At 38.5% G+C, this 16436-nt stretch overlaps 1 protein-coding gene across 4 annotated transcripts in view; it reads right to left on the bottom strand.

Annotated features, from left to right (window-relative positions):
* Positions 1-1316: 1316 nt before the first annotated feature.
* Positions 1317-16436, bottom strand: part of HMMR (hyaluronan mediated motility receptor) — a 32974-nt gene continuing 17854 nt past the window's right edge. Inside the window, exons 8-18 of one of the 4 annotated variants that reach the window (XM_089505318.1) lie at positions 16364-16435; positions 15687-15868; positions 12106-12224; positions 8657-8871; positions 5828-5944; positions 4758-4913; positions 4058-4204; positions 3819-3918; positions 2793-2969; positions 1782-1944; positions 1317-1656 (exon numbers count right to left, since the gene is read on the bottom strand). In XM_089505318.1, coding sequence (XP_089361444.1) covers positions 1601-1656; positions 1782-1944; positions 2793-2969; positions 3819-3918; positions 4058-4204; positions 4758-4913; positions 5828-5944; positions 8657-8871; positions 12106-12224; positions 15687-15868; positions 16364-16435 — 1504 coding nt within the window. In that variant the 3' untranslated portion in view covers positions 1317-1600. Of the gene's footprint in view, positions 1657-1781; positions 1945-2511; positions 2564-2792; positions 2970-3818; positions 3919-4057; positions 4205-4757; positions 4914-5827; positions 5945-8656; positions 8872-12105; positions 12225-15686; positions 15869-16363; position 16436 lie in introns of those variants that run through there. The other 3 variants (XM_089505326.1, XM_089505376.1, XM_089505450.1) reach the window with 3 other exon arrangements.

The following is a 16436-nucleotide window of genomic DNA, read 5'->3' on the forward strand; positions in this document are numbered from 1 at the left end:
ATCTTTTATATAAGACTACTGAGTTGTCTGGTGTCTTGAGTGAAGATACAAGAGCCAGCTGGATCCTGAAGAAGTGGGAAGACTTCTGTGGAAGCAAGAGTGAGAAGGCTTGGAGAGTTTGTCAGGGTCTTCAGCCTATTCTCTGTAACTCTGCTGCTTTAGAGCAAAGCTTTAACCACTGGCCAAAACTGGTCAGCGCCGGTGCGTAACAAGGTGGTGAGTTCGAGCCAGAGGTGAAGAGCTACAACTCCCATCATCCCTGACAAATGGATGTTGAAAAGACCGGTGTATGACAGTTGGTAGACAGTTGATATAGTCAGTTTAGGGTAGAATAGAAAGGCGTGAGTGATGATCAGGTTTAGGAATTAATGTGTGGTGTTTAAGAATTGGAATTAGCTGGGAGTGAAGTATGTGTGAGTGAGCTTTGTTCAAAATATATTAAATAGCTAATCTCTTGTTATTAACCTCTGTTAATAAAATATTGTTTGTGTATTTAAACACAAGGTGTCTTGTAGTGACAGAGGTGAATACAGAAGCATGGTGTCTGATGGAGATATAAGTTGTGTAGTATTTTACACAAGTACTTTAAAGGCATCTAGGGGCTCCCAAGTTGGCAGCTGCAGCAGTAGGACAGGAGGAGGTTGCGACACGGGGCAGAGATAGGGACAAGGGAAAGCCCTCACTCTTGGTGATAACAATGAGATTTGTGGAAGTCTTCACATTTGTTGGCAGCAACAATTTAGGTTGGTGGAAATGTGATGGGTTAAGTGGCAAACCCCACAACTATCTTAAACACTAACATGGTTCAGTAGAAGCAATCCTGCAGTCACAAGCTACCCTGAATAAAAGAGGAAAAATTCTATCATGACTAAGTGAAATGTGAAAGGTTGTGTTATTGCTTTCAGCCTTAGGATTTTTGAAACCAGAGCAAGCAAGAACTTTTTAAAGTCAGTTTACACATTTATTAAGAATATAACAAAAACACAAACACATTTCTCATAAATTTCACTTGGTTGGAGAGATAATTCTGTTTATTTCTTGATAGTAAAGGTTTTTCCTTTTTAAAAAAGAAATTGAAAACATTAATTATATATCATAGAGGATAAGTAGGCTACATTTAGGATGCACTGCCTAAGAACATAGCAAAAATGCCAACTGATCTGAGAAAACAAATACAAAAATTAGCTTTACTGGCACCTACAAAAAGTCTGGTTATTATTACTGCTATTATTAAGTTTTCACCCCTAATACTGTACAACCATTAAAAGACACCAATATTAAAAACAAATATAGAAAAAACAGATCTATAACTCCTGAAACACATAATCTAATATAATAATCAGAAAAGTTTACCAGTCATCTTTTAGTAAATACTTGTGAGCAGACCCATGAGCTGATGGTACATTAAGTATGTCAGGATTATCATCACTTTCACTTTAAAGGACAGTGTGAAAGGATATAGCCAGTTACTTTATTATTTAAACAGAGGTTTTAAAATGATAGTTCTACCATCCAGCTAAATTGAGATAGCCTAGATATGTACAAACTATTTCATAGGACTCGCCAGTTACTTTCTTCAAAAGTGAAGTCCTTGGAGCTCCTACATGTGATTTTGTTCCTGTTCTTTTGAGAGCAGTTTGGCTGTTCTTCTGTTACCTATTGTACAACAAAAGATAAAGTAAGGTGCTTGAAAAATAAGGTTTCATGGTGTTAGATAAAATTATTTGAACACTCTGGCAAAATCCTTTGAAGTTTCTGAAATTTATTTAGGAGACACTCACTTTCTTTAAAAGGTGTTTTGGGAGGAATGTTTTCCTTGGGAACATGCTGAAAAGCTTTTGAAGGATCAAATCGCTTGACACCCTGAATTTGATTCATTTGCGCCTGGAGCTCTTCCCGAACTTGTTTTTCCTTTGCTAGCTGACAGCGCAGCTTTGATATTTCCTGAGAACGAATGAATATCTAAGTTCAAGATCAACTCCACGTATTGTAAAATATGACATAAACTAATTCCGTTAGTACTCTAACATCTACTACTTAGGCCTACTAAATCAAACGGGAGAAAAACACTTGTATAATAGTTTGAAATAGAACTCTTGAGATGAGATAATTAATTTGCACCTCCCAACCCAAAGCTCCCATCATCAGGAAGTAAAGAGTAAAATAGGGCAACAATTTTCAACCTTTGTTGCTTCAGTTGTTTAGGACTTCAGCTCTTGGAATCTCTGACCACTGGTCATGTTGACTGAGGCTTTGGAAATTTGAAGTCCAAAATATCTTGGAGGACTGGAAACTCCAAACTGATGCAATAGGAAAATTGTAGCGATCTGAGCATTGGAATGCAACTTTGGAGACTAGGGTCTGAATCCCTGCTCAGCCACAGAAACCCACTGGTTGACCTTGGGCAAATGACACACTCTCAGCCTCAGAGGAAAAGGCAAATCCCTGCTGAAAAAATCTTACCATAAGGCCTGAGGTGCAAAGTCGCAGGCTATCTGCTTGGGTTTTTTTTTTTTTTTTGTGCCTAATTTTGTGTTCTCTTCAGGCTCATAGCACTAATATTCTATAAATTTAAAGGTTGTAGTCAGGCAGGCAAGAGGTTGGCTTTAAAAAAATGCAATCTTCATTCTTTGCAAAATCAGGGACACCTAGAGGTGCCCCTCAAGTATGTGAAATTTGCTAGCTTTTTTTTTTTTTTTTGGTAGGCCTATTTAGCTGCTCAACTGATAAGAAATAGCCTGAATTTCCATCTAGCAGCACAAACATATAGCTCCACATATATTAACACAAACCTGTTTCAGTTGGGTGTTCTCTTCTTTCAGTTTCATGACATGTTTGATTTTCTGCTTCTGATTTTGATGGCCCAGCAGCTTAGCATATGCATCATTGATTTTGTTTAGCTCTTCTTGGGCAGCACCATGTTCATTCAGAAGGGCATTTTTCTCTGCCTCATATGCATCAAGTTGTTGCTGAAATGTAACATTTAGCATAGGCTGAACAACAGTCATCAACACATCACAGTCTCAATCCAATATCCCCTTAGCACAGCATAAATATCTGCTTGTAGATTTACCCTGCACTGAGCCATATAGCCTCTCCCCAACTTTCTGTAAAACCCTTAAAAGCCTCCCCACATGGCCATTCCATGCTTCACAGAAAGCAATCAGGATCAGAGAAGCAGCTGGCTAATTCTCTGTAGCCAGATACAGAATAATTACAGCAGCATACCCAGAGGACCTGGGTGAATTTCACTGCTGATGTCATCATTTCATATCTGGCTATGGGGGAGGTATCCAGACACTTCTCCCATCCTGTCTGCTTGCCGTGAAATACTGAATGGCCATGTGAAGCTAGCTGAATTCCAGACAATCTGGGACTTCCTAATACTCTAGTCTGGATCCCATTGGTGTTGCGTCACTGGTTAAAAGCTCTTTGATCCAGCAGTGGCTTTCTTCATGACAATGGGAAGCAATATCATTTTGGAGTAATTTATCTTCTATGAAGCCCATCCCTCATCACAGCTCATACTGTCTAAAAAAGGTCTCCCAACCACCCAGAGTGGATTTTGTGATGAATCATAGTAGGAAGAGAAATTGCCAAGTGCTGTTTCCTTCATCCACATTCCACTGATGAAACCTCTGTTGGATAAAAAAATCTTTCTGTCACCAGAGAAACACCTTTGTACTTAGGGGATAACTAATAGAAACACTGCTCATAAATACATACTAGATATTAGCAGAGTTATGCAATAGAAGCATCTGGAGAGAAGAGTAAACTTTCCAGCTTAAATTCAGTAATTCTAGTGCTCAAAGACTAACCTGGAAAGGTTTTACTTTGTTAGACAGGTCTTCATATAGAACACGCCAGGTTTCTATGCTGTCTTTATAATCTGCTTCTAACTTTTCTGCAATAGTTTTCCTAAGTAAAAACAAAAAAGGAATATAAATCATTTTTCTATTTTCTTTTTAAAAGGCTTCATTTATTCTAACAGGCTGTGTCTGTTGAAGATTCCACTTCATTTGTCAGTAGATATTTTGATTGGATAAACAAAACATGCCTTTCTATTTCAAGTTGTTTCTTGAAGTCTTCACTTTGCTCTTCTAATCTTGCTTGCAGATTAGCAATGTGCATAGCACTTGACTCCTTGATTCTTTTTATTTCTGCATCTTTTAATGTGACTTTTGTCTGGGCATCCAACAGCATCCTGGTTGGAGAAGAAAATAAGCTTTCTAGTTTAAAATGCAGTTGGGCATTGGCATAATCTAGGGCTGAAAAAAAGTACTCCAAACAGTGCACTATATATTAAACAATTTCCCAAAATAAAGATATTTTTCTGTCAAATATAGCAGGCCTTTGATATTAGGTGTGGTTTGGTTTTAGGAAACTGCCACTGCCCCCATGGATACCAAAATCCGTGGATGCTCAAGTCTCATTAAATACAATGATGCAGTGAAATGGTGTCCCTTATATAAAACAACAAAATCAAAGTTTGCTTTTTTGGAATTTCTATCAATATTAAAATATTTTCAAGCCCTGGATGGTTGAATCCATGGATACAGAGGGCTGACTGTACTGAAACTGTCAACTTTTTCAGTTTAAGCTTTGAAGAATGATTATGTCAGAAAGTATGATGACCTGGTTCAGTGATGAGACAGTGGTTTCAGTCAGAGGTCTGAAACACAAGAGAATATTATGATATGCACTGTATTGTTTTCTTCATGAAGACTGTCCTGTGGATTTTTCAGGGCTATCCATACCTTGAATATTCTTCCTTTGCCTTCTTAGCATGCTGCAACTCTTCCATTGTTTCAGTATTCTGGTGGAATGCTTTACTCATCTGAATTATTTTTTCCTCCATAGTAGTTTTCTCTTCTTTGAGGCATGCAATTTCTTTCTCAGCACAAGACTTATAACTACAGAGATGACAATATTTACATTCCCATTTGAGTGTCTATTTTCACACCTATATGAAAAGTTTACCTGCTTTTAGATCAATCTTTCCTGCAGTGAACCCTAGTCCCCAGATAAGGTAACAGATGGGGAAATTTTTCCAGCTGATATTGTTCTGTTTCTTCAAGCTGATCCTTGAATTGTTCATTGCGGCCACAAGAGACTGCAGATCAAATGAAGGGCTATGCCCTGGCCAAATAGATTATCAGCAAGTGTTCTCTCCAAATATAGTTTTGCTTACTCAGTAAAAAAACTTTTACAAAGTTCCCTTGCTTTAATAAATTTACCTTGACTAACAAATGTGAAATGCTTAAAATAAATGTAATGTTACACTAAATTACAAAAATGAAAGCCACCATACCACTCTAAATAAACCCCATTTTAAACTGATTTCAGAAGCTAAACCACAGTCAGGCCTAGTTAGTGCCTGGATGAGAAACTACAAGGCTATGCCACACAGTCTCACGTAAGGCTAGGTGAGAAACCTGCATGAAATCCTGTACAGCTGCTACAAGTCAGAGTTGACAATATAGACTTAGAGTAGACAGGCCCAGTATTCTGACTTAATGTGTAAGACAGCATCTTACATTCCTGTGATGAGAGACATAAATAAGAGTTTACTCCTGTTGTAAGGATACCCATAAATTTCAAACATCTAACTACCCAAAATACATGAACATCACAGGCCAAATGTGTTTGCAGTCTGGAAAAGAACATAAAGTATCTGAAACACTCATCTACAAAAGGAGGAAGAGGAAGGGTTCTGATGTCAACCACTCACTACAACAGCAGAGTGGGTCCCTTATGGAAGAAAGGTAGCATACAAATGAAATAAATAAATAAAGTAAAACTATTTACTACTCAAATCCTTACATACATTTCAAATTCAGCAGTGGTCTCTCCCAGTTTACACAAGGCATTGCTGTGCTCTTTTTGTTTCTTCTCAATGACATTACTGTGTAGTTCAGTCATTTTCTTTAACTCTGCATTCTTCCTATATGGAAAAGTAAAATATAAGTTTTAAGAACCTCCAGGATTGGAAGACAGAATGAAAAGAAAGTCTCTACAATCCAGTGTCTTCAGTCATCAGTCTCAGGCTCCAAAGAAGCCTGTGGTTAAATATCCATTTGATATGGGGAAAGAATTAAAATAATGCATCAACCTAATGGTTCTGATACCTCTCATTCTCATTTAAGTCCTTGTCTGTAAGTAAAGCCATCCCTAGATATGTGAAGGCCTGGGGAATAGGGGAATGGAAACATTTAGAAAAACACAGTTTTATTCCTTTTTTTCTGAAGTTACAATTTCTGGAAAAATGGAAGAAAATTGATTATTTTATTTTAGATGATGAATAAAATATTTCAGATAAGGTTTAGATCTAAAATATTTTATCTAAATGTTTTAGATAAACTTATCTGTATCTCCCATATAATGTAAGACAACAAACAGTTGTCCTACTCAAAATGGTGGTCCATAGATAGGCATCAGTGTACAAGGCATTAGCTAATAGCTATTGTATGTATCCAGGAGAAAAAAAAGAAAATTGGAGCCAATAGGCACAATATGGTATTGGTCCCTGGCACACCTGGTGAAAACCACATCAGATAACCTGAGAAACATTGATGTATAGTACCAAATCATTCTAATTCCTGGCCGCAGCTTCCTTTTCACAGTTCTTTTGTTGGTTCTTTATGCCTGGTTTGACACTAAGGAGGGTTTGTTGTTGTGTGCCTTCAAGTCACTTACAACTTATGGCGACCCTATCATGGGGTTTTCTTGGAAAGATTTGTTCAGAGGTGGTTTGCCATTGCCCTCCCCAAGGAGGGCCAGAAGACACAAAATACTTTCATTTCTTTTACTAATATTAATAGTTTCTTACATTCCTATTGTTTTTGTTTTCTTGCTTTATGCACTTAAAAAAATGACAAAACCAGAGAAGTTCCTTATAGTTCAGATGTTCCTTACAGTTCAGCACTTTGTAGCACAACTGGTAATAAAAAATAAATTAAAAAAGTAGATTGAACCTGTAATTATTGTCTGAGTCAACTGTACTTTTAACATACCAAGCATGATATTTTTATGCACACAACATATTTCACATTCCTAGAGCAACACCTTTCAATCTGTAAAGTATGCCACAGTTGCATTTAAGAAAAACCATGTTTATTAAATTATTTCCAGAAATTTTACAACTCTAACCATCTCCAAAATCTTGCAAAAGGCAGCAGAAAGGACATGGCACACAAGAAGAGGGAGGAAAAAAATAAAGAGAAGAAAGTGTATGTATCTGTCACGGGTAATTGATACATTTGCATTTAACATTTTAAGAAAGCAAATACACATACACACAGAGAAGGAAAGAGACATGGCTAAAATAATTAAAAGGCATATTTCTCACTATTCAAGATCTAAACAAACAGGTTTGATTAATAACCATGGGATTAAAAATATTTAGGTTGAAGAACCTGAATTTAAAAGAAAATTTTAGATAATCACCATCTGTTTACATCAGTTGTTTACAATTGCTACTTGGACAGTTTCTTGCTCTCAGACTTATAATATAAATAAGACAGGACACATAAAGAAAAGGGGATGGCAGTCATGAGGGGATTAGATCCAGCAGATGATAGCTTTTGTTCTCTCCTTCAGATGCCACAATAGTAGCAGCTGGAATGGACCTAGGCATGATGGGTTTATACCTAGTTTTATATAATGGATATATAATGAAGTAATGCAATAAAGTGCTAGATGCCTTTCAATTCATAACGTCTATTATTCAGTACACATTCTTTTACACTGTCCTGTAAAATATCTTTGGCAGAGGGGTGATGAAGTTGCTGGCTTGATGGAAATGTCATTAGCATATCAGATTCCATGAAACACTTTGTAATCCAGAATATCTGTAAACACTGACCTATGCAGTACTGATCTCGATGCTATCCATTTAGTATCTGTTAAAATATCAGTAATAAAACTAACCCTGAATACACATCTGGTGTATAGAAAATAATGAATAATTCCCACATCAAAATTTGTAATAAGCAAAATGTATGTGTCCCTTTCAACTCAACTGTTCATTGTATAGGAATAGGAAGTATTTCCAAACAGTTCCTAGCACAGGAACAGATTTAGAACTAGATCTTTCATAAACAGCATGTGTAGTAGTCTCTTGGTTTACTTTTGATTGCTGGTAAAGCTCAAATAACTGAATCTTCCCCCACTACGTTAATTTCTTTTTACTGGATAGAGTATACTTATATACCATCTCATCTGCACTTGAAATGCTTAGTTCAGACACAAATTTGGCTTTATGAGAAAATGGGTTTCATCCTCATCATGCGAGTACATTTCTGTTGTCTAAAAGGGCCTTTCCCTCCTCCCCCTCCAGCCATCCTCCAGAGAATCATCCAGTCCTCCAGAAAAGATGAGAAAGGGGGAATCCATTCTGTTGGCAAACAGGGCACAGGCTGGATTTTAAAGTAACTGATTGCTGTCTTTTCAACATATCTTTCTATATGTAGAGAGATCTTGTAGCACCTTTGAGACTAACTGAAAGAAAGAAGTTTGCAGCATGAGCTTTCGTAGATTTAAGTCTATCAAAGCTCAGACTGCCAACTTCTTTATTTTAGTTAGCCTCAAAGGTGCTACAAGATCTCTCTACATACTGATTCTACAGACTAACCTGGCTATATCTTTGAATACATACCTTTCTAGTTTTGCTTCCAGTTGTGCTATTGTCTCAGCTTGGGATTCAATCTTTTCTCCCAAGTACTTCAACAGTTTCGCAGCTTCAGCATCTTTGGCATGCAGTTTATCAACTTCATCCATGGTTTCTCTCAGTTCCCTCTCTAAAATCTGTCTCTCTTTAGCCACTTCTTCTTGGACAACAAACAGCGTCTGTTGCGTAGCAGCTGAGATCTCCTGAAATGGATCCAGCAAAAAAGTGTGTTTGTATACAATTAGGATAAATAATCTGCCTAGGGAAAGAAAAAATTGACTAGAATCCTCTTGGAATACTATGCTAGCATAAAAATGGTTACATGAGCAATTTTGCTTTCTCAGAGATTGTGTGTGGACTCCCATGCAGCCCATAATTTCACAAAAACACAATCAGCCCTCTCTTACAAGTTAGATGGTAGTTGGTGAGCTAACTGACCATCAAGGAATGAGTGAGCTCAGGAATTTGACAAAAGAAATTAACACTGAGGAACACTCAATTTAATCAGCATAAAATAGGAGATATATCTCAAGGTGCTCAACACATGAATAATTTATTAATAGAAAGCCTAACATGTTTCATCCTGTGCATTTTCTCAAAGGCCTTCTTCAGGAGCTATATGAAATCGTAAAAAGAAACAATTAATAAATCCATAGTAAAACAAAGCATAGGCCCGTTCCGGACGGGCATAAAGTACGTGCTCTGCGCATACTAGGCTTAGGAAGGGGCGTCACTTCCTGATGCCCCTAACCCTACAAAATGGTGGCGCCCTTCCACACAGGCACCGCCCTCTTGACGTAGCGGACACATAGCGTCCGCACGTCGTGCCCCAGAAGTGACGCCGCGAGTGCATGACTAGTGCCTCGTGGTGCCACTTCCAGGGCACAAAAAGAAGCGCCATTTTCGAGCTTCTTTTTGCCGCGTCCAGGAACCATGCGGTTTGGCCGCTGCAGTTTCTGGACGCGGCAACTGGCAGCGCCGGCAGACTGCCGCTTTCAGGCAGCCATAATCTTCCAAACTATGGGACTCTTATTACGTTTCTACACTGTTTATGGCCTGTATATATGTGTTTGAAATTTAAATTCAAAAATGTCAAGAGCTGAAATTCTACACATCATTTACTGGATAAAAAGAGGAATAAAGTGAACTAATACTAAAGGTTTGGGGATTTTTAAAAAAATGTTAGCACAAAAGGAGGAAGAAAAAAAGAAAGAAAGGCAAGTGCTTTTCTAGATAACATTCAAAGATGTTTCAATACAATCGAGCTGAAGGAAAAGGGAACTTTGAAAAACTCACAGGAAATTTAGTAGTGCAGGAAAACAAGTTCCACATTTAGGCCTCTGAGGAACAAAATTTTAATTTTAAAATCCGTTTTACCTTTCTTCTTTTCCAAATTATTTCATCCATAATATTATCTATACCCTAGAATCATTGTTGTAGAAATTTTTTCTCCCAAGCAATGGCTCATTTTGGGAATGCTTGTTTTGCTACTTATTAAGTTACAAAGGTGCTCCCCTATACTTTCCTTAAGAGCCCATTGTGACAGCAACAACACCTGTACTTTCAGGACAGGTGAATACACTCTCAAACTTCTCCAGATAAATTGGCCACTGCCAGGGCTATGATAGGCACTCCTTTTACCTGCCAGTAAAAGTTGTTCTTGAATTTGAAGTAATTGTTAAAGCTATTTCAGCTAGTAAAACAGTGAGAAACAGGGTGTCTCACTTCACTCCTGTCCAAAGTTTGCTTTATAATGGCCAAAACCTCATCTTGGGGTGTACTGGTGTAAAGAGATCTCACATCCATACTAATTTCAAAGATGTTATTTTTAAAATAACTTTGTAGAGACCCATATACGAGATGGAAGTTTGGGACTAAAGGGTTTTTTTTTAATGGTCCAAACATAGAGAAAGTAGCTCTAGAACTGAACTACAACCTGCTCCTCTTCAGAGGCCTGGAAAGAGAGTAAACATTTTATGTGTTTTTGATAAGACACATAATGGAGGTGTTCTATTCTACCCTCTGATAGGCAGCCCAAATTGAGACAAGGTGGATTTGATTATTTTAGTGATAGCTACTGTGAGGGTCTTCTCACATAAACTACACTGATCTTTCTGAAAGCCATAGGGGAATCATTTTTATAATGAACACTGTACTGGACTACAATGGCTGCTCCCTTGTTTTGTTTCTTTAATAATAACAGAAGACCAATTCTCTTAAGGCTTGTTATGCCCGATACATTTATTTAACAGGGGTGGAGCTCTGTTTTCTAATCTAATTCTTGAAAGATAATTGCTTAGAGTGTTACAGCTGGGCCTGTCGGAGGAGGGGCTTAAGCAGGGAGGGTATTCTGAAAGCCACTGTGATGTCTGAAGATTAAGACTATGTTGAGCACCTTGAAATGTGTCTGCTGTTTTCTAACTCAAGTAGTCAGCACCTGTTGCACTATTGTGGATCCAGCAATTAGCTTATATTCAGATCACACTAAGAGTGTAGAGGATCTTGGCCATTCTGTTTTAACAGAGAAGGTTAAAAATGATCTAAGCTTAATATTCCATGGTTTCAATTTTTTTCAAATTTACTCCCCCCTCCCCCGCCCCCCAGAATGTCCCAAATTAATTCTAGTGGGCATGGAGGACATTTTGATCATGTTTGGAGGCCCACTGATCCACAGGTGAAAAATACAATTCTTTGCAAAAATGTCTCTGCTCCACAAACATTTTTTGCTCCAAAATGTCCACTACAGGATTTGGAGTACATTTCTACCAAATTTTGCAGTCCCCCTAGGTCAATTTATGCTTAAGAGAGGTTCTTTTTGAAACTCAAAACATAGTGAAAATGCCCCCATGCCCTCTAGTCTAGAAGTATTTGTGGGCAAAAATCCATTTTCTTTGTGGGAGCAGGTGCAGTCCTCCATGATCTCTGAGCGCCCTAATGTGGACCCCTAGCCTTCCACGGTTGCCCACTGCTCTTCTAGACAAAGGGATAAATCAAGTGCAGCAGTGGTCACAATAAAACCTTTTACCTCTTTGTCCTCCATCTCTGAACCATTTGACAAATGGCTCCTGCAGGCTTTCCCGCTTCCTAGAGTCACATGTTTTAAGGTGGCATGAAGGACTGCAGTGGATTTGATTCTCCTCTTCAATTCCACTGGTCCACCAGTGGAAACGCACTATTTTATTCATCCCATGGATGCTATTGTTCAAAAGTAATTTGAGAAGTTTCCAAGGTAGCTAGCCATCCTGCATTCTTTTTAACACTGCCATTTTAATCTGGTCCATCATGCTCTCATTACTTTCAGGAATGGGATATGTGAGAAAACTCCAAGGGCATAGGACTGACACCTATCCTGCAACTTCTCTCCATCCCCTCACTGATTTTTCTCTTTCTGAAAAGTAAACAGCTAGAGCAAATCCTTAGCCATTTGTCTTATTTACCTTACAGATTTCCTTCTGCTTTTGGTGCTCCTGTTTTTCTAGATGCAACTGTTCTTTCAAACATTCTATCTCAGCATTCATAGCTCGTTCTTTTTCTCCATATTCAGTTAACATTTTCTCTAAAAGAAAATTTGCTCATTACATAAAGTCTGTTGATACATATATAGTATATATACACACACACACAAATATGCTACTGTTAGAATACCCTACAACCCCTCCCTGGAATACAGGGAAGTTTCCCATGTGAAAGGCATGCTGGCCCAAAAACACATGAAAGAACTAGACAGCACTAAATAAAGGTTAAATGGATTTGTTGATCATGCCATCCCCCTCAAGCTTTATGCATATCCTCTGACAATAGGGATTGAGTGAGTCCCATTGCAATGCAATTAAAGGCCATAATTCCTTCTCACCCTGAGCTGTGTTCCTGTTCATTCCTTTCTATCCAATCATCCAAGGGTTTTTATCATATCCAATCAATTTTGGTACTCCAAAGTTAAAGCCATCAGTCATTCCAGAATCCCATTGTCAATTTCCTGGGAAGACCATCAGGTCTTTGTCACACTATAGGATACCACCAAGTACCCCTCAAGGCAAGGAAATCGGATATAAATATCTGTCCTAGACATAGCCTTCCTGTGAACATAGTCTGCACTCAGTTTGCCCATGGATCCTGTTGCATTGAATGTTTGTGTGCATCTTTGCAAATGTCTTAATAAAACATTTTTATTCATCAAAACTGGAGTCTTTCTGCAGTTAGTACTGGTATACATAACTGGAAAGATCCCTTTAAGTTACCCAAAGTCTTGCATACCTTCTGTTGAGCTAATAAAATTCCCCTAAAATACCAAGGAGGCACTGTCACTGCTGGTGAGGACAAAAAATCCCTCCACTTTTTGCGGTAATATTACCCAGAACTTTTAATGTCTCACTTGCTTTCTGCTAAAGCAGTTTGATGACCAGAAACCCTTCTTAGAGAGTTTCTTTTTCTTGCAAAGGTTTCCTAACACTTGATTATTTAATATGCCCAGAAGCAAGGTATTATCAAAAGCAGACATTTCAATTCTTCTTTTGAAACTCAATATAAATGAGACAGGTTTTAAATGTCAAAACAAGTGTCTATAGGCTAGCATAGCATTTTAATCAATTTCTCCTTGAGTGCAACTTTAAATAGAACTGCAAGCACCTCACAAGATTTTATTGTTAAAAAAATAGAGACTGTTTGCAAGACTGCTTGTCATGAAGAGAACATGAATGCATATGTAATTAAAATACATTGTTGTGTAAGCAAAATGTGTTCCAAATCCACATATATCTGATAGTCTATGTGTTAATACTGGTGGTGTGATTACCTTGAAATGCAACCCCAGGTCCCTGTCAATTATTATTATTATTAACCTTTATTTATAAAGCGCTGTAAATTTACACAGCACTGTACATACAGTCTTTTAGTCAGACGGTTCTCTGCCCTCAGGCTTACAATCTAAAAAGACACAACACAAAAGGAGAAGGGAGTGGTGGTGGGGAATAGGATCAGGTCCAGCAGATCTTCTCCACCTCAGAGGCCTGGACCAAGGCAGATGGAATGGAGGAAGGGCTTGGCTTCTTAATGAATGGTTAAAAGGAGGCATCCTGGGTCATAGAGGGGCTTGCCCCTGGGAACACTTCTCTAAACAATATAGTATTTAACTCATTTTTGAAACTGGGTAGAGAAGTGATGAGGTGTGCATGTGGGGGAAGAAGGTTCCAGGAGTAAGGGGCAGCAAGTGAGAAGTGACGAATTCGGGAGGGGGCAGTGGTAGTCCTACACTGGGACAGGAGACCTTGACTACCAGAGCGGAGGGTGCGAGTAGGAATGTAAGGAGAAAGAAGGTCAGATAAGTAAGGGGGGGGGGCAATCCATGGAGGACTTTGAAAGTCAATAACAAAAGCTTGTACTGGATGCGGAAGGGGAAGGGGAGCCAATGAAGGGAGGAGAAAAGAGGAGAAACATGGTCAAACCGGTGAGCGGATGTGACAATATGAGCAGCTGAATGCTGGACAGAGACTAAAGGATGGAGGTGTGAAAGAGGAAGCCTTGTCGGAAGAAGGTTACAATAATCTAGTTGCGAAGCCACTAGGGCATGGACCAGAGTTTTGGCAGTAGAGGCTGAGAGGAATGGACGGATCTTGGCAATGCTGAGGAGAAAGAATCTACAAGCCTTGGCGGTGGCCTGGATCTGGGGAAAAAATGACAGAAAAGAGTCAAAAATGAAGCCAAGACTGTGGGCTTGATGAACCAGTTGAATAGAAGTGTTGTTGACAGAAACAGAAAAGGAATAATGAAGGGTGGGTTTAGGTGGAAAGACGAGAAGCTCAGTCATAGACATGTTGAGCTTCAAGCGCTGAAGCCGCATCCACTGAGAGATGGCAGTCAGACAAGAAGAAACTTGGTATTCAAGCCCCATCGAAAGGTCAGGGGTGGAGAGATACAGCTGAGTGTCGACGGCGTACAGATGATAGGAGAAACCAAAAGAACTGATGAGTTTACCTAGGGACAGTGTGTATAGAGAGAACAGAAGGGGACCCAAGACAGAGCCCTGGGGAACTCCAACAGATAGGGGAACAGAGGACGAAGTCTGACCACCTGTGACCACTGCAAAAGATCTCTCTGACAAGTAAGATTTAAACCAGTTGAGAGCAGAGTCAGAGAACCCAAGGTCAGAAAGTAAATCAACCAGGAGACAATGATCAACGGTGTCAAAGGCTGCAGACAAATCAAGAAGAACGAGAATAGAGTAGAAGCCATTTGCCTTGGCCCACAAGAGATCGTTTGAGATCTTGGTGAGGGCTGTCTCTGTAGATAGATAGATAGATAGATAGATAGATAGATAGATAGATAGAGTCTAGACCTAAGCTGAATCAAATGTACAGTATGTGGTCATTTTAAACATACCAGTGGCTCTTAATCTATGGACATTTAAATGTTTTGCATGTCAGCAGCTATCAGAATCCCTAGCCATTGTCACTGTCAAGACTTGGAACATGGTATAAACAACGTAAAACAGTTAAAAGCATCAATCAGGTTCTTTTTTTCTGCGACAGGAATGGCCATTCATTTTATTAAATAATGTTTGAAAAACTGGGCTACTTAGTTTTGGCCTATGCATCATACTATGCTTTCAGTAAAATCCATGTTCTTAGTTCAAGTAAGACCACAAGTCATTCCATAAAACCATTATACACACTTTAGGAGGAGACACAAGCTTAGGGTTAGGAGACAACTTTTTATGCATATTTCTGTCATAGTGTAAGACACTTTTGGTGCTAAAAAGGAATGGTGAGGTTCTAATGGGAAAATAAGGATAGTCCTAGCACAAGTTTTCATCTATCTGACAGTGGAGAATTTGTATTAGGCAGAAAAGAATTTAGATAAATGTACAGTAAATATTACTTTATTCATCACAAGAAGTGGATGTGATATACACTTCAGCTGAAATTAGCTGAATCGCAAAGACTAACCAAAGGAAAACAAATGGATCCTCTTTTGAAACAAACAGAGAATGTTCCACTAAAGCACAATATATATTTGGAGTTACCTTTTTGGTCTTCAGTCATCTTGTACTTTTCATCCAGCTCTTTGACCTCTGTTGACAGCATTGTGTCTTTCTGTTGAAGAGCAGTCTGTAATTTTTCAATATCCTTATTCTTGGCTTCTATTGTTTCCTCTAAATGGGTGATATCTAGATTGTATTTATCACCCATTTGTTCTGCAACATTCCTGTTGGAAAGACAGACAAATACCTACTTTTTATTGTAGTTTATTATCTTTTTTCAGTGTCTCCCTCTTCTCTGTCTTCTTCCTAAAATTAATCCTATCTTTCTTCTCCTGCTTCTCTCCATACCATTCCAACAGCAACTCCCATCCACGGGCAAAATATCCCAACCAACATTATACAGGTGTCACACAGTCTTCATGCAGTCTTCTTGCCTATGTACTATTATATTTTTAAGATTTATGTAGCATTACAATAGAGCCAATTCACCATATCTTGAGAGCAACTATATGGACATAAATCCTCAGTTAAAACCAACCTCATGGCTCACACATAGAACTATAGATTGAGGATATTGCAGCTTTGGGTGCTTGTAGATTTACACTTCAGGAGATGAACATGTGAAAATATAATCATATATTGTTTCTATTCCCATGTATGAAGGAAACCCTAGGATTGTCTCAATAAACCAAATCAGTGTTTCTGTATACTCGACTTACCCAAGTTCTGCAATATATTCTAAGAGCTTCTCTGAATCATATTTCTCTTCAGACTGTTTCTCAGTTTCCATCC

This window comes from Sceloporus occidentalis, unplaced genomic scaffold, assembly GCF_023333645.1.
Source record: "Sceloporus occidentalis isolate IW3139 unplaced genomic scaffold, rSceOcc1.0.p SCAF_1, whole genome shotgun sequence".
Lineage (NCBI taxonomy): Eukaryota > Metazoa > Chordata > Lepidosauria > Squamata > Phrynosomatidae > Sceloporus > Sceloporus occidentalis.